The sequence below is a fragment of the Manis pentadactyla genome, chromosome 8 (genome assembly GCF_030020395.1).
Source record: "Manis pentadactyla isolate mManPen7 chromosome 8, mManPen7.hap1, whole genome shotgun sequence".
In the NCBI taxonomy this organism is placed as follows: Eukaryota; Metazoa; Chordata; class Mammalia; order Pholidota; family Manidae; genus Manis; species Manis pentadactyla.
In genome coordinates, this window is record NC_080026.1 from 58,584,146 (window position 1) to 58,602,826 (window position 18,681).

Below are 18,681 nucleotides of genomic sequence, written 5' to 3' on the forward strand. Positions count from 1 at the left end.
AGGAATCTGGCTCCCAAGTCCACTCAGAGTCAGGCCTTTAGCCACTCTGTGATGTCACCTCCTTCCCTCTTCTCAGAGGCCATCTCAGGCCACTAAGCTTCAAATGCTATTTCCTCTTGTCCCTCCCCATCTGCCTTATCCTCTCTGACTACCATCAGTGCCTTTAACATGACTTCTCAGCTCCTTCTTCTGCCTCCATCTTGCCAGTTTCTGCTTTCTCAGTTTCTCGGATGTTGCATTCTCCAGAAAACGCTCCGTGCCTCTCTGGAGGAGACCTTGGTAGGGGTGGGGAAGGAGAACTGTGTGTCTTATTCATCTTTGTGTGTCCAGTGCCTCAGGTAGCATTTCACACAGAGCCAGTATGTAGGACCATTTGGGAATTTCCAAATGCAGTTATCCATTGAAATATGCATTTGTATTTAATATTCATTTTGGACTAATATTTGAGCCAGAATCATTATTATCAGAAGGCATCTCACGAGTCCTGGTGGATTCCACTTGTGGTGGGCTATTCCCTAAGCCTCATTAGTTGGAAATTTAGGCTTTTTTGTGCCCTGCCAGGAATGAGTGTGACCCTTATCTTCACAGTCCTCCTCAGGTATGGGCAGAATGTGAGCCACAGTGATAGACTACGTTTGTGTTCCCCAGGGTTTTCCTTATATCACTTCACGAAAATACACTGAGATCCTCCATGTGTGGCTCTATGCCAGACTGATGGTTCCTGCAGCAAGCACAGGCCCCTCTCTTGTGGAGGTGACTGGGAGCTGGGGAAGCTAAACCAGGGAAATAATCATATGAATAAATGAGCAGTGCCTAATTTTTAAGTACTATGAAGGAGAAGTCATAGGTGTACTGGGAAGCAAGGACAAGGGGACCTGATTTAGGGCATGACAGGAGGCTGTTTTGAGGAAATGGCGTTGAGCCAGGTTGTTGAATATTGGGAGGGAGCTGTGAAGGGGAGGAGAGGCGAGGGGAGCAGAAATGGACATGAACCAAGGGTCACCTCGCCACGCTTCCCACCTGCAGGGGAAGCTTGGAAATGGGACCTGTAGCCCAGTTCAGGGTGTCCGGCTTGGACTCTACCACCTGTCTGCTCATGGGTTCAGAGGGAAGGAGCTTTCCGTATCTGCCACTGAGAGTCAAAGGAGAGATGTACGTGATAACGTGAGAGGAGGCAGGGCTGGTGCACTCTGAACTCTGGGAGCCATGAATTATCCTGAGTGGCTAGGAAGGTAGTAGCCACAGAGAGACTGGATTGTCTGGAGCAAGGATCCCAGTTAGGAGGTTATAGGATAGTGCTCAGATCTTACGGAGAAGTAGAGTTTGAGTACCAACCCAGGATTCGGGAACACATCTCTCTTTTTAAATAACACTAGGTCCAGTTAATTCTATACTTAAATATTTGATGGCATTTTTCTGCATTTCTATAGAAAAACATCTCTCTCATCAAACATTTCTTTGTTATTTTGATTTGGAAAGGATGACAACTGCTCATATAGGATTATGAATTCAGACTTTAGCCCCAAGCCCTGTCACCCTTTTCTAGGTGCTGTTGACCATGCTGCTATGGGCCAGATGGTGACCACACACAATACCATCCTTCATGCTGACATGTGCCCATGAATGCTCTGGAAAAGTTGGGAAGAAACGTGTCACAGGAAGGAGCCTTCCTAACCAGAGTCTTCCTGGCTTTGTGTTGTTCTAGATATTGCTGAATATTTGCAGTGAGTCTCCAGGGCTGGAGGGAGTTCTCTCGGGCACTGAGCTGCAGTCTCTAGTGATCGCCACGACCTGTCTCCGGGAGCACAACTGCTGCTTTTGGAAGGAGCCCACCTTCTGTGTGCTGAGGGCAATCTCCAGGGCTCAGAACCTCAGCATTGTCCAATACCTGCAGGGTATGGCCCCAGAAGACCAGGGATGGGCTGGGGGCTCCCTTTCCCCAATGAGACCCTGGGATACTTTGCAGCATCAGCATTGGTTTCTGGGACCAAGAAAGAAATGGATGAATGGGGTTTTCATTGATGCCCAGCTGCCTAGTAGATGACTCTACATTGCTTAATTCCATTTGTGCATGGGCTTTTATTGTACATTTTGATGCTCCATTGGAAGGAAGGAAAGGGGAATTCATTTACTGCACACAATACTGTCAAACAGACATGCAGGGCCCAATTGTATGTTATCTCATCTGTTTCTTTGAGGTAGATTTTAATGTCTTTTTACAATAGGGGAAATGGGGAAATGAAGATTCAGAGTAGTGGAAGAATTTGCTAAGGCTCCCCAGCTAGTGAAGGAGAAAATTGGATTTTAAGCCTGGAGACGTCAGATCCCACTGCCTTAGGTTCTGTTCTGGGCAGCATGTGTAGGGGTAAAGGCCACAGAGTCTGGAACCAGATAGCCAGGGTATGGACTCCAGCTCTGTCCTCAGCCAAGTGATATTGGGCACTTAACTTGTGTGGGTGCCTCCGTTCTTTCATCTGCAAAATGGGGATAGTCACCCCACTGGTCTTATTGCGTTGTAGTGATGCTTCAATGAGCTGACATATCTGAAGTGCCTAGACGGTGCCTGGCACACAGTGCATGCCCATTAGGTGCCTAACAGCACCATTACCTGGGTGTAGTCAAAGGCAAGATGCTGGGGGAGTCAATTTCATGAGCAGTCCTGTGGCCTTCCTTAGCTTTGTCTATCTCCCAAGGGCTCAGATAATTCTAAGAAGCACAGACACCTTTGGGGCTCAGAAAATTTTAGGAAAATGCATTGGCCTCCTGTCAGCTGCCAGCCCATCTCAGGACAGGGAGGGAAGCCCTGCAAGGCTAACTCCAAGGGGAAGATTTTGACAGAAGTTCCCTTGGGCTGACCTCCCCACCCACCATGGAATATTTTCTCGGCTCCATGAGCTAAAGTACCTCTTGCAAGCACAACAGTCCACCCCTTGGGCTAACCCCAAGGTATGGGGTCTTTTGGGGAGAGGTGGGAATCTGAGCCTGCCAATGTAACCTGCTTGTCCATGAATACTTGCTTTGTGATCGTTCTGGAGCCTTCTGTAACAGAGGGCATCAACTGGTGACAGCTAGGGACGTTCAACAAACCCATTCTTTTACTGTAACTGAGCCCAGGATGAAATGTCAGCCCCAGCTGAGGGATTCAAAGTTCTCAGTGAGGCCAGGGCCCTGTAGTAATGGTCCTGGGTAGTAATGGCCCCAGGTGCTCAGCAGCCCAGGCTTCCCCAACTGGCTAGAGTCTGAGACTCCTGAGAAAAGGCTGCATGAATTGGTGGTGGAGGTCTCTCACGGTGTCAATATTCTCAGCTGCCCAAAACAAAACTGGGAAGAAAAATTTCACCTCGGTGTGGAGCCTGCCTACTGGAGCATTGTGTCCTATACTCCTTTAGGGGAGTGGGTAGTTTCTGTGGACATAGGGGCTGAGGAGAAATTTGGGGAGTAAGGGCTAGCCTCGTGGTTACCTGCTAAACCCACAACTCTTGGGGCTTCCCTGTCCAGCATGAAGACTTTGGGGAGTGTCTGAGGCCTCTCTGCTGAGGGACTAAGCTTACATTATCTCAGTTTCTTGTAGGTAATTTTCCTGATCCACTGGTGTGACTTTCCTGGCACTCAGAAGAGGTTTCTCCTAGTGAAAGAGCCCTAAAAACAGTGATGCTTCAAAATGCAAATCTAATGTCATCACTTTTCAGACTCAAGTCTTCCTCTGACTTTTCCCTGCTCTGGGTTAACCAGCAAGTTCTGTGGTCAGGCTCCACACAAGCTGGCCCTGACTTCCTCCCCTCCTGTGTGGTCCACACTTCCAGATCCACACCCTGTGTTGCTGGAACACACCATCTTTTTACCCCTCATCTTCTCACACAGTTGTGTATCCTTCTCTGCACCTCTCATCAAGCTAATTTCTGCTCATATCCACTGTTGCTTCCTTAAGAACGTCTTCTGCAACCCTCAGGTCTTGTGTCTTATACACCATCACCTAATGGACCTGGACCTCCCGCGTGCTGGGTATAGGGCCAGGGGTGGTAAGAGGCTTCCTTCTTCTTCCTATGTCACCTGCTTTCCATCTGGTTCTGCAGAGTGTAGCTCCAGGCTGGCACTTCTTATGGGAGAGCCTTCTTTTTGATTCAAGAACCAGCAGAAAAATGTTTTTGGGTTACTTGTCATTCATGTCTTGTCATTCAGTCATGTAAAGAGGGCTGGGGAGGGAATGTCCATGGCATGTCCAGAGCTATTGCCTCCAAACTCAACAGGGGTGTGTTCTCTCCCTGCAGGCATGGATTGCATCAAGATCTCCCTCCAGAACCTCTCCAGGCTTGCAGACACTCTCCCTGCTCCCGAGGTGAGCGAGGCAGCGAGCCTTGTCTTGGGCTTTGTGAAGGGCTCCTATCTAGTCTCCTCGGCTCTGTTCATGGAGTTTGAGAATGGAGAAGGCTATCCTCTGCTCCTCAAAGTGTTACTTCGGTAAGTGGCTGTGATTGGTGGGGGAGAAACTGCCAAAGCCTATGTTCTCAGAATCATTTGGGGTGCTTTGGAGAAAGAGATACTGAGCCTTCTCAGAATGTCTTCTGAAACACAAATCTCCATGGAGCATGGCCAGAGAGATGTATTGCAGAAGTAATTCAACATGCACCTGGGTTTGGGAGCCACTTTCTTCAGGAACTAGTGGGTGATTGTAATAATAGTTTCACTAAGTCCGTTTGGTGGTATGTACCAAGTGTATGCCTGCTGGCCTGATAGCCACACGTCTGAACATGCATCTCTGCACTGGAGGGCTTTCAGGGACTACGACCTCTACCTGTATACTTGGGGGCTAGAAGTACCAAGGAATCAAGAACCCCCAGGAGCAGCCCTCACCAGTGACTGGAAGGTGCTGATGGATAAAGCCCCAGCAAAGTTGCCCGCTGGGTGGGATAGCTCCACTCTGCCTCCCAGAGTCCCCAGGAGGGTTCAACTCCAGTTGCCCAGTGAGGCACTTACCTGCTAATGCTCCCATACTGGCTTCCCTCCCTTGTGTCTCACAGACTCTCTCTCCTACTAGTATTTTTGGGATCAATTCCCAAATAAACCACTATCTCTCAAATCCTTGACCCATGGGAAATCCAGATGAAGACGCTGTTCAGCTGGGTTGGGACTAGTTTCTGCCACTCTGACTTGCTTGTCATTTTCAGGCTGAGTCCAGTGACTGGACAAGCCACGAGATGAAAATCAAAGCTTGATTTTTCAGACTCCCACTGATCTCGGGGAAACTGCTTAAGGGCAAGGTCACATATAGTCCCTTGAGGTTTGCTCTGTGACTATGAAAGACATTTTCTTTGGGGTGAAGCTTACCTCTGTGCTTCAGATTTCACTACATAGTCAGGCTCTGGTCTAGAGGGGCTGACTTGGATGAGGGACTAAAGTTCCAAAAGAATGTGATTAAATGACAATACCTTAAGGTCCTTCCTCCAAATGGACACTAGAATAAGTGCCCCTGTGGGGATGCCACGTTTTACATTAGTCTGAACCATGTCTGATGGTTACTGCTACCTTGGAGTTCTGGGTCAGAGCAGTTCCTGAACATTTCTTTGGTTAAATGGGTGGTTGAGTTTCTCCAGACTTCTTGTAGGAGTCAGGAAGGGGAAATGAACCTGTTCTGGGGGTGTCCGGAAGGGCCCATCTTAGCCCACAGGTTCCCCTTTCTGCCCTACCTGAAGCCACACTGCAAGCATTTTTACTTTCAGCATGGCAGCTAGACTAAGACTTGGGGGACCCTCCTCCTCAAGAAGAGCAGGGCAGCCCCCTGCACACAAGTAGCAAGAAACAAAACAGGTCCTCATCTTTCAAAGAAGAATAAGGAAGGCTAATGATTTCCATCTGATGAATTCCCATGATGTTTTGTTGCTCTTTTGAAATATTAAATCAATCATTTTAGCAGTGCTCTGCTCTGCTGGTGCCCAAAACATGTACATGTCTTTTGGGAGGTGCAACCATAGAAAGCAGCCTTCCTGTAAGCAAATGCCGTGACTCTTCACAGGTTTCTCTGTATTCTGATCTGTAGTCTTTAGATCTAAGGCTGACATTTGCAAACAGTGACTTTTATCCAGGGCACTCTGCTCACCTTTTGGTGCTGAACTCGTGGAGATCTTTGGGATCTTCCCAGCCCCATGATTTCTGTTGGCTCTGCATCCCTGTGAGGAGTGCCATGAGCAAGCTCCTGGTGGCTGCTCCTTCCAGGATGTCCAGGCAGCTGCCCTTGTCTGTCCCCACAGGTATGATGGGCAGACCCAGAGCGAAGTGGACCCCCACCTGGAGGAGCTCCTCGGGCTGGTGGTGTGGTTGACGACCTGTGGGCGGTCCGAGCTGAAGGTGTTTGACAGTATCACTTACCCTCAAATGGAAGGCTTCAAGTTCCATCAGGAGGCTTCTGGTGGGTCACCTTATGTCTCTGAGTGCCAGGCAGCCTCTGGTGCCATGCCCTGACAGACACTGTGCAGGTCTTTCTTTCTTCATGAAGAAACAAATGCTTGGCATCTGTCAGTGACACAGGGAAATGTTCACTTAATAAAGGCAAAGACTCTCAAATATGTACCAATGCTTTCTGTGGAGCAGCCACTCAGCCCCATGCTGGGTGCCAATGTGAATGGGCCAGGTGTCAGCTCCCTAAATATTCTCTGTAGAGACTGTCACACATACATTGAACCATAATCTGCTCAATGACGGGCTGATAAATGCATTTGACACAGTGGTGATGCCTGGCAGGTGGGTCATCTCTGTCTGGATTGGTTAGGAAACCCTGCAAAAGGGCCCCATTCAACTGAGTTTTTAAAGCTAAGCATGTTTGTCCAGGTAGAAGGAAGGGGAAGGCAAAAAGTACAGCCTGGGGAAAGAAATGGTAACCAAAAACATCTGGGTGAGTCTGAGGAAATGGGCACAGGCACCTGGGCAGACCAGAAGGCAGAGGCTGCAGAGCTGTAGGGTTAATTTAAGAAGAGCCCTTGGATGAACCCCAGCAGACACACAGGGAAGTGTCTGGATCAGAGAGGAATTTCAGAAACATCTCCAGTGTCTGAGGCACGGAGGATAGAGGCAGGGAGTTCTCTGGTGAGGTACCACCTGGACAAGAAAGAGAGTGGCTTAACCTTTGAGCTGGAGAGAAAAGGGGGGGGGTTCAGAAGGTGTCTTTATTTAACAGTTTGTCTAGAAATGAAGCTGGCTCTGCTTAGTAATCTTTAACATCCTTTGATTGTAAATTATTGAAAACAAATCCCCAACCAGTGCTGTCCTATGGAAATATAATGAGAGCCACATCACATAATTTAAAATGTTTTAGTAGACATATTTACAAAATAAGAAGGAGCAAGTTATTTTTTCTTCAGATAGTTTATTTAACCCAATAACCAAAATAATATCTCAATATCCACATTCTCAGCATGTGGTCAATAAAAAACAATTGTCAATGGCATTTTTGTTTTCTTTTCTTTGTGCTCCATCTTGGAAATCCTGTATGTATTTTTACACTCATGGAACGTATCAACTCAGAGTGACCGTATTTCAAGTGCTCAATTAGCCACCACATCTTGGACAATGCAGTTCCAGCCTTACTTATACCTGGACACCTGGCTTTTTGGGACCTCTGACAGACATTTATCCACAGGGGATAGAATATAGAAACTTCACATGGTATATCCTAATGGTTATACAAGTATGTATTTCTAGGCAAGGGCAGGAGAAATGACTTGCAGGATTACTCCTTTTTTTATCTTTAGGGGAGACCGTTAAGAATCTTCAGGCCTTCCAAGTCCTGCAAAATGTTTTCCACAAAGCCAGCAACTCGGTCCTCTGCATGGAAGTCCTGTCAGCCATCAGGACCATTTGGACTTGGAATGCCCGCAACTTCTTCCTGCTGGAGTGGACCCTGCAGCCCATTTCGCAGTTTGTGGAGATGGTGCCCTTGAAACCTGCCCCAGTGCAGAAGCACTTTTTCCAGCTGCTGGAGTTTCTGGTATTTGAGCTGCATTATGTGCCCCATGAGATCCTGAAGAAGGTTCAGCGCCTGATCAAGGAGAGCCCTGAGCCACCTTGCACTCTTCTGGCCTTGCAGAGTGTCCTAAGGATAGCTGGCAGGGACCTGCTCTTCACTGATATCTTCCGGGACTCGGGCCTCCTGGGCCTGCTGCTGGCCCAGCTGCGGAAGCAGGCCAAGATCCTGAGGAAGTCAGGTGCCTCTCAGCAGCATTGGTGAGGTGGGGAGTGGGGATGAAGGGTGAAACAGGACAGGGAATGGGAGGTCAGTATTAGCCCACTTCACCCACCACCTATCAACATAATGGAGAAAGTAAGTATGCCTAGGTCACCCAGTGCTGTGAGGGTCAGAGAAGTTACCCCTGGGGCACATGGCTTCACAGGGCAGACAGCCGTGTGATTTTCTATAAGTTACCTGATCTTCCCCATGAAGAGATCAGAGGGATGGGTGTAACTTTAAACAGACTGATGGGGCTAACTCAGGCCTGATGAATTCTCAGCTTTCAGCTATCTCCTGTACTAGATACTGTCTGAGTAGGCAGATGAGAAGACAGCAGGGGTAACGATAAGTCCTTGGTAATGCAAGGGGACAGGGGGTTCAGAGGGCCTGGGGCTCTGGTGGGTCCGGGGTGGAGAACTTGTCTGAGGCCAGCTGGCATATGACCCCTTTGCTCATTTGGGGCTGTCGGGCCTGTTGGTTTCCCACTCGCAGCAGGGATCATGCCAGGCTTGCCTCTCTGAGTCTTGGCCACACTTTTGTGTGCCCTGCTGGGTCAGATACCCAGGACTCCTTGGCAATATCACTTTACGCCTTTACCCAGAGTTAGGGCTCCTAACTTTGGGCTCTCAAGCTCAGCAGCCTCTGTTCCCCCCATGGGACTTAGGGTCCCTCTGTCCAGACAGGAGTGCACTCAGGGGTGCTGGCCTGGGCTCCCTCACTGCCTCACCACACACTACGGTCATTCCCTGCTAGGGCCACTCCATGAGGTTGTCCATAAGCTCTGCCTCCACCCACATTCAAGTAGGAGTCAGGGTGAAAACTTTGCCAGTTCCTCTATCTGTCCATGCCTGCCTCTCTGGGATTTCAGCCTGGAGGAGGGACGCCCGGACATAGGAACCCACCACTTATCTTTCCTCACCTTTTTGCCTCTTCTCCTACTGCACTGCCTGTGGACTCTTTAGCCACTGGCTGCTTTTGGAATTCAGTGTTGACTCAAGCTAAAGTCATTAGTCTGTCTGCTTCCTAGGTCTGTCTGAGAGGAAGAAGCTGACTGGGAGAGGGTGGGCATTGGAGCCAGACAGCCTGGGCTGGAATTCTGGCAGTGTTACGAGCTGAGTGGTCCTGAGCAAGTTACTTAACTCATGAGCCTGTTTCCTCCTCTGTTAAATGGGTGGAATAATATCTGTGTCATAAGATGTTGTGAGAATTAAATGAGAAGATACCGAAAAGGACCCACGGCTGTGTCTAGAGCATAACAGGTCCTCAATAAATGTTAGTCATCATATTCTCATAGGTTCTGTACTACTCCATGGAAGACTGCTATAGACACACCTTTTGGAGGCCCATGTATCCCTGTGGGGTGTTTGCAAATCAGATCAGGACTAAGGATGAGGAGCCCCCATCTTTGCATATCTGGGCTTCTGGCCCAGGTCTTAGAGAGTCTTTTTTCTGTGCTTCTATCTATTGCCCTTTGCACACACTCTGTTTAATGCTTCTGTGTTATCTGTTGTCTTAGTTGTATGTTGTTTTCCAGCAGCCTGACATTAACTTTGCTTTTAAATCTAATTCCAAGACTTATGACCATTTCTGGGAGAATTTGAACATTTTGTGAGCTGATGTATCCAGTCTTACTTTGTGCTTTCTATTGTTAAATATTTCTTAAATACTTTATCTCCTGGTCAATAAACTACCTTTATTTATTTGTTCATTCATTCATTCGTTCATTCCTCAAATATGTATTGAGCTTCCTTCTTATGTCAGGCACCCTTCCAACACTGGGGATTCAGCAGTGAACACACAGGTGTGGGTCACCCTTATGAATCTAATGGGGATGCTTGTCTACTCCATAATCTTTCCAAGCATCTCCATACCTCAAGCATGAGCTAATAATCCCCCCTTCCAGGCATGAACGACAAACCATAGAAGTGTCCAAAGGAGAGTCAAGGAGGCAGGGCTTGGGGCATATGTAGGGCAGTGGTTCTCCAAGAATGATCCTCAGACCAGCCCCACCAGAATCACCTGGGAACCTCTTAGAAATGCAGTTATAGGACCTCACCCGAGAGAGACCTCTTAAATCAGACACTGAGGAAGGGGCCCAGCATTTGGATTTTAACAAATAAGCCCTCCAGGGGATTTTGATGTGCTCAGGTTGGAGATCCTCTGCTGTAAGGGGCTGTGTATTTGTATCTTATGAGTTAGAATGTACACTCCCTTATAGAGGAAGCATTGCATCCCCATTTCCTTAAGAAGACAGAAAACTGATGGAATCAGAGATTTGGGGTCATAACCAGTGTACTTAAAAAATGTCTTTTATCACTTTTTAAACATGGCAGGAAACACAGAGCCCACACTTAGCTTTCGGGACCCAGAAAGAGAACTAACCTCTGTGATGCTGAGAGTGGTGACCACGCTTCTGAAGGGCTCTGTTCGGAATGCGGGTAAGAATGGGGCCACATACACCTGCCACTGCTCCGTAAAACATCAGGAATTTCCAGTGATTTGTCAGTGTTCAAAGGCTATATCCAAGGAGTGACCAACACTAAAGCTACCGTGGCTGTTTCTGGCTGATGTTGAGTGTATGGTAGACACCTCCACTGACATGTTTTACATTTGAAGTTGCTAAATAAGGTGGGAAGTCAAGAGATATCCTAAATTTATGAGACCACGGAGTGCCCGCCCCTCACCCTTTCAAGTAAAATCCATTAATATCCCACTGTACCAACTATATGTGATTTTTTAAAATTGTGAAATGCAAAGAAAGTGAGACATTTCTAAGAGACTTAATTTGATGTGCTTCCAGTCCATAATGGACTTAGTAGCTCCATCCATCCAAAATCTTTTTTAGCTTCCTAAGATCATGCAGCTTCTATGTCTTAAAAATATGCATAAAATATATATGTATATATATATCATACTATGAAGCAGATGCATCAACACAATAACATCAGTGGGTTTGGTAATTTGGGGCGTTTTTATCTGAGGCCCTCATAGATCAACTATACCAAATATGAATGATTGTTTCATATGGCAGAGATTCTCTAATGTTAGACTATAAAAGATTTCCTTGAGGTGCTGGTTAAAATGCATATTCCTAGGCTTACTCTCGGAGACTTAATTAGTAGCAGGTCAAGGTAAAGCTCAGGAATCTACTTTCAAACAGACCTCCATACGATTTCCAGGTAGGGAGTACCTGGCCTGTAATGGGAGAAATCCTGTCTTATGGAGCTGACCAACTCAAATTCACATCATGCCATTTGAATGATTCAGTTGCTTCCTAGTTCTTATTCTACATGTGATTACTCTAAATATTTCTGGGGAAGAAATTTTTAGAATTACTTTTAAACAGAAGCATACCATGAGCCATGTTTCTTTAATACCCCCTCTCTAAAAAAATACCTAGGAATCAAATATGTTCTTCACTTCAATTCTGGTTTCCTTTCAGTAAGAATTTTGGCAGAGAGAAGAGAGAGAATTGCCATTGGCCCTGGATTAGGATATTAAGTGGAAATAAAAGGCAGAGGTGTATCTAGTTAATGTTTATATTATTTGGGTTTCTAAAAAAAAGGAAAAATTTTTCTCCCTAAATAATTCTCGTTGGAGAAGAAATCAAAAGAAAGCTTTTCTTTTTCACTATCAGCTCCAAAGTTTCTCTTCTTCTCTTCCCAATTTTACAGTGGGTATGGGTTTTGAAGAAAAAAAAAGTTTTTAAAGGGCAGAAGAGACAATGCAAATATAGCAAAAGAAACTTGTAAGTTGTAAGAAAAAGCTTTCCTTGTCATTGATAATCAGATGCCAAGGCCCCGTTTCTCTAACCCTGTGCTGTCTGTCTGATTTGCAGTTGTCCTGAAAGACCACAGCATGGTACCCTTCATCAAGATCTTTCTGGACGATGAGTGGTACCGGGGAGCCTCACTCAGTATCTTGGAGCAGCTCTCAGTCATCAACGCTGAGGAGTACATGAGCATCATCGTGGGTGCTCTGTGCTCGTCCACTCAAGGGGAGCTGCAGCTGAAGCTAGATCTCCTGAAGGTGATGTCAAGTCCTCCTTTGTGATGGGCTTTGCCATGGACATGTCGCAGGTGATCGACATTTGCCCATGCACGCATTCGTTCGGTTGGTTACTGTATGATACAGGTAGGGTAGTACTAGCTGCTATAACAAATAAATCCCATGACTTCAGTAGCCTGACACATCAGAAGTTTCTTTCTTACATACAGTCCAATCAGTGATGGTGGGGGGTGTCAGTCAGGGACAGCTGTCTCCTGGGCATCTACTCTAGTCAGCAGACAAAGGAAGAGAAAGCATGGAGAATAGCACAAGGTGTTCTTGTTCAGCCCAAGAACGGGCATATGCTAACTCCTGTCCAACTTTGTTGGGGCAGAACTTCAGCAGGACTTAGGTGGATGCAACGGTGGCAGGAAATGTAGTCCTCACTAGGCAGCTACTTCCTAGCAACACTGTAAACTCTACAAGTGGAGCCCAAATCAGTGGTGGCCAAACAGCTGCCTCGTTTGCTTGACCAGCATTTAGTCAGCATCTACCAATCACTAAGCCCGATGGAGAGTGCCTGGGACACACAGCTGAAAGGGATTCAGCTCTGGCCATCTGGGAGCTCATAGACTAGGGCTAATAATAAGTAAGTAATAATTACAGTGCAGAGTGGTAATGCCCTGGTAGACATCGAGAGCAGGCTGCCATGGGAAAAGAGATGTAGGAGAGTGCTCACAGAGGGGAGAATATTTGATCTGGGAAAAGGACATAAAAGGCAGTCAAGGCATGGGAGCAGAGGGCACAAAGGGAGAAGTAAACCTGGGGTGTCACCTTTTGGTAACAAAGAGGAGTATGTGCTTTTATTGTATCACTGTTAACAGTCATCAAATGATCTCAAAACACTTAAAGATAGAATAAATATCAGCACTGCCATTCCTTCTGCTTTATAGCTTTCACAATTTTGTTGTTTTTCCTGCTTTTCCATTCCTTTTGTCTTCTAAAAGGGCTTATGTCTTTTTTGAAAAATCCCCTTTCTTTTTGTTATGTGCTGTGTAAGAGCAGAGCAGATGCAAAAACAAATATCCCATGGGTCTGACTTGGGGACGTCTCACACACTTGTGCTTCATTACCAGGCCACCCTTGATCATCGGTGAATTTTTAAAATTTGAAGTTGTTCTGACTTCCCACATTACACCACCAACCTTACTTGACCATGACTATCTCTGTACAAGACCACTGTAACATTTAGAGTATGTTTTTCTGTTTCTTTTACCTACTTTATTTCTCTACAAAGCTGTCTGACACCCATGTGGCTGTGTTCCTGTCATCACATGGCCCAAGCCTGCAGGGCTTGTCACAGCCAAGCCATCATGGGAAGCCCATCCAAAAGTGACATTACGGTCATAATTATCGTATATGTCACAGATGACAAGAACCAAAGCAGTGATTTAGTTTGTAGGGCCAAAACATCAGTGAAGGTGAATTAAAAGATACAAAGAAGAAAAGTCAAATGTCTTTTGAAAGACACTAGAGTCCCATGTTATGTAAGATGCCGGGATGGAGGGGCTCATGAGAAGGAGAGAGGAGAGAGAGAGAGAGAGAGATCGAGAATTCACAGCAATTCACAGCTAGGAAGGACCTCAGCTCCATGTGATCCAGTCTTAATGTGCCAGCAGAGACAGGTCCAGAAAGTGTCTAAAGCTAAATGATAAAGCTGAGTTTGATTTAAGACTAGTGACTTTACCTAGTGATCTTTCCTCTTCACCATGTTCTTGTTGAGTTTTTTCTCCTGTGTGTGAGTTCAGCGGGATTCACATGAGCCGCATTCTGATGAAGGCCAAGGAAGGCATGGCCAAGGCAGTCAGGATTCTCGAGGTTTTTGGGTGAATGATCGGAATCCCCATTTTTTTCTGACTTTCAATTGCAAGTCAAACAGATCCACAAAGAGGACAGTTCGGGTACTTTGCTTGGAGAGGACAAGGGCTTCTGTGTCCACTGGAGAGCAGAGAGTTGCTCTGTAGCCCAGAGGCACCTTAGTGGAGTGTCAGCCCTTGGGTAATAGGACTGAATTTCTAGAATTAGCAATGTAAAGCCTTTATGATGTTTTACAGATTCAATATAATTTCAGAATCACACTGTCAAGGGAGCACGTTAAAGATTAACATTGTGTAAGCTTATTTAACAAAGTCATACTCTGTGCACAATGTGCTGTCTTTCCCCTGGCTGCCAAGTTGCTGCTGGGCCCTTGGGACAGTGCGTGGAGCTGCTGTGGCTCTGCCAGGACCAGGGCTGTTAACACACTGCTGCTCCAGTGAGTGGTGGGGAGGAATGCGGCCCTAGGGCCTGTTCCAGACTCTCCAGCCACTGAGTCATGTGAGCAACTAGCCAGTGTTTGCTGAACTCTGATATGGAACCCACATGTGGCCTGAGTCATCTTGGGAGCTCCTTAGAACTTAAGAAACAAAGATGTGAACTTAACTCTTTCTGAATGGATCTCCTATTTTAGAAGTTGAGAGCAGACTTTTCCTAAAGCACTGTGCCTGCAAAGTGAGTCAGGTGTAGGATGAGGGGGAAGTGAAGGGATGGGCAGCCTCACAGGCCATACCTCCTGTCCCCCAGTAAAGGCTGGTCACCTCTGAAGTGCATTCATATCATGGCATCACCTTACTTCCCTTCCCCAAGGCGGAATCAGCCAGCTGCTCTGGAGGAGAAACTCCCTTCAGGAGCACCCAACTTAGGGCAGTTGTTTCCCAAATCCAGCAGGGCCTCCATACCTATACAGAAACCCGCGTGACTGCACCACCTAATTCTGGCAAATGATAACTGAGTTAAAGAATAATGTAAGCAAATGAATTTCCCTTCCCTGGCCAGTGGGAGCATGATCGCGTTATGCACAAATTCAGATTGATTTGCTAATATACATTTAGCTGTTCAACTCTGAACTTAATCACATTAGCTCACCAGTCTTCCAGCATGACACATGGAAAATTATGAGGAATAACAAATAATAGAATGTGAAATAAATTCTGTTAGTCCTAACATAGTTAGCGCTTTGCAGCAGACATCCATTTTATAGATTCAAGGTGGAGGAATACTAACTCAGAGGCGATGACATGGTAACTGAGTTAAGGAGGAGAAAATGTGCTTAACGCTGACCTCTCTTGAAATGTGTCAACCCTAGCCTGATTGCTTTGACTTCAGCTGATTAAATTTACTCCCTTCCGCAGACTCACAGGCCGAGGTGATGCATTATCATGCAAAGTTGAATGACAGTAATGGAGACCCTCCTCCTAGGCCCCCAGTTCCTGACAAATGGTTTCCCGAAGTAGCGCAGTATTTATTTTCCTTTGTGATAGAAATGTTTCTCTTTAGTTGCTATGAAATTAAGCTTTTGTAATTGGATTTTGGACTCTTTACTTTATGACTTTGCAAATATGAAATTAACCCCATCCCAAGAAATAATAGAGCAGACTAAGTTCTAATGAGATTACCCCCATTTTACATAATGACTTCAAATTTAATAAATCAAACAAAGCAACAATTAAGGACAACCATTCCTTCCTCCTGCCCCCTCCAACAAAGTAGCCGTCTAGGAATTACAGGGGACAGACCCTCTGGGGACCCGGATCATAAGGACCGTTGTCGGTTTGGTCTCTTTTTAAACTGTCTGCTCTCGGCATTCTTAGAATGATGGAGTCCTTTAGAACAATATCTGATGTTAAGTGGACAATTGGAAGATGGTTTCTTGAGGGCAGAAGGGTGTTTTAGTGGTCATCCAGGGCTCACAAGGTTGCCTGTAATCGTTCTCCCTTTTTACTATTTGTTTTGTCACATGTCATGTGATGAACATAAGCGTTTCATTCATTCCACTTGCCTTAACTTCCTAGTGGTTTTAGGAGCCACTGAATGCATTCATCTAAATTTATATGGTTTAACAATCCTGGAGCTTAAGATGTCCCAAAGTTTTGGTGATTTATTTATTTTTCATGGCACGAGTCAGCTGACAAGGTCAGGTTCAGACAATGTGTACATGCTGTATCCCACCTGATGTTCAGCCTTTAGTGTAGACTATCAGTTGGCAGGAAGAGATACCATACCACCACTACATATACTTCAAGGTAACAGTGTATTTACAACTCAGTCAAAGAAATAATTATCTGTCAGGACTGAGCTGCTCACACAAGGCAGGCACAGACATAACGTATTTGCCTGGAACCTCTCCTGGCCCCAGAGTCCCAGGGGAGGAGGAAGGGGCAGGCAGCTGCGGTGACACTGTCCACACAGAGAAAGGCCTTATCCAGTCTAGAAGGCTCAGTGCTGCTAAACCATGAGCTTCCACAATCCCTGAGCACCACCACTCTGGAGAACCTTTTTTTAAAGGACTAGACTACAAATGTCAAACTTCCCTGGGTTTTGAGCCCAGTTCAGAATTAGCTGGGCTATATCCTCACCAAGGAGGAGAACACAGTTGTTATTGCTTAGTATTTCATTTTTGCTTCTATCTTTCTGGCAGTCTAGAAAGCCCATTTCCCTGAAATCTATCCCACATCTCTGATCTGATGCCCTGTTAGTGGTGGCCCTGCTGCTGAGTTGCTCTCAAAGACACAGCGACAATTGAATTTCCCCGTAGTGGTCCCCCTGAGCTATTGTGGGAATCATTGATTTAGCTGCCATAAATCATGCATTTTCTTTTTCTGTAACTCGGAAAAGATCAATTGACCTATATTGGTAAGGATGAATGTTTCTACTTTACTCTATATTATTATCTGTCCATTTTGATCGTACTTGTGGACTTTGGCCTTTCATAGATTCTCCTAGTTACCATAAATTTGTTTTCTTATTTCTTGAAATGTCATAGATGGACAGAGGGGGCTCTTTAAAGCACTTCCTTGGCCTTCTCTTCATCTTTGAAAGGGTCCTGGCCTGTGGCCATTTACGGAGTCCCAGCTCACCCTGTGTTCTCCAAGCCCAAACGTGAGATTGACCGCCCGCCACGTAGCTCAGGTTTCCTGAAGCAGAGTACATTAGACAGTAAAATTTGGGTGTTAGGGACATACATTATATTGGATCAGATAAATATTGATGTTAGGTTTAGATTACCAGCATTTTAGGGATAGAGCTGGAAAATTACCTTTCTCCCTCCTTAAAATTCATACTTTCATAATTACTAGTTACCTGTATTGTAACTTTACTAAGTTTCTATTTGACTTTATGTGAGTTTTACAATTTAGTCCCTCCCCTCCTCTTTTCTTCTGACTTTCCAGTTTTCTCTTTGTCCATCAATTTTCATGTATCATGCCATAGATGGTTATCCTAAACCATGCATTTAAGGCACATCTGCCTCTGCCTCCACCAATTGGGAGTCCATTTTATTTTCTCTTTGAACTTTGTCTTGAGACATCCTGGAACTAACTCTAAACTGGGCCTGCCCAGACAATCCTTTTTCCTGTGTCACTAAGATATTAAATATCCAAAAGAATACAATAAGTCAGACCTCCCTTCAGGGCTTACTAATGAAACCACAAGCACTGGTCCCTCTCTGAGAAACACACATACGATGCTTGGATCTTATTTTGAGTCCCGTGCAATTTTTTTTAGAATAATAAATAAGTAAATACCAATAGCTAGAGTTATTTTAATGTATCTAAAATCATCCATATGTTCGTTCACTTTTAGGGGTGAAGCTTTTGCACAGAATGAAACTTCTTAAAACCAAAACATTAAATACATGTGTTTATACATAGTAAGTACAGTATATATACTATATAGGGTGTACTTGCACTGTGCTGAATGAACAGCACATGGTAAGTGCTCAATAAATGTTTGATTTCAGAAAGAAATAAAAGTTTGTCCAGTAAAACTCAGCGATCCGGAAAAGGTAGATTCAAACACCTATGTTATGGATAGCCTGAACTTGACACACGGTCTGTGCTCATGTGTTTCCTTCCATTAAACATTTCTCTTCTCTACCTCTCTACCTTGACTCCTACGTATTTTCACACCAGATTTTAAGTAGATTCCCTCATTTAATAGAGGTACTCATGCTTGCACAGAGGGGGAAATAAATAATAATAAGCTGCTTTATATAAATTTCACTGTGAGTCTTCTTTGCAATGTAAGAGATGGTTCACTCCACTCATTCAGTGAATATTTATTAAGTGCATGCTGTGTTCCACAGCACTGAGTAAGCCTGCTGTCATGGAGCTTCAGTCTAGTCCAGAGCTGAAACAATTTTCAACTAACTTCAATATAGTGTGAGGAGAGTTTTGTCTGAGGCATTAGAGTTGGCTGTGTGAGCACTCAGCCTGAGTGAGTGTAAGCTGGAGGTCAGAGAACGCTTTCTGGAGGGAGATGCATTTAAGCCAACACCCAGGACTGTAAATCAACCCTATATATTAGCATAGACTTTAAGAGAAGCCATTTGAAAGAAGGCACCGAGCGGCAACTGCAAACTGAAATTAAGAGGGACAATA

The 18,681-nt window shown here is 45.5% G+C and overlaps 1 protein-coding gene across 9 annotated transcripts in view; it reads left to right on the forward strand.

The window, feature by feature from the left end:
* WDFY4 (WDFY family member 4) overlaps positions 1–18,681 on the forward strand; it is a 314,583-nt gene that overhangs the window by 38,566 nt on the left and 257,336 nt on the right. For 7 of the 9 annotated variants that reach the window (XM_057505763.1, XM_036916603.2, XM_036916599.2 and 4 more), the window contains 6 exons: positions 1,706–1,895; positions 4,269–4,458; positions 6,246–6,403; positions 7,743–8,195; positions 10,552–10,656; positions 12,057–12,247. In XM_057505763.1, coding sequence (XP_057361746.1) covers positions 1,706–1,895; positions 4,269–4,458; positions 6,246–6,403; positions 7,743–8,195; positions 10,552–10,656; positions 12,057–12,247 — 1,287 coding nt within the window. Of the gene's footprint in view, positions 1–1,705; positions 1,896–4,268; positions 4,459–6,245; positions 6,404–7,742; positions 8,196–10,551; positions 10,657–12,056; positions 12,248–18,681 lie in introns of those variants that run through there. The other 2 variants (XM_036916604.2, XM_036916605.2) reach the window with 2 other exon arrangements.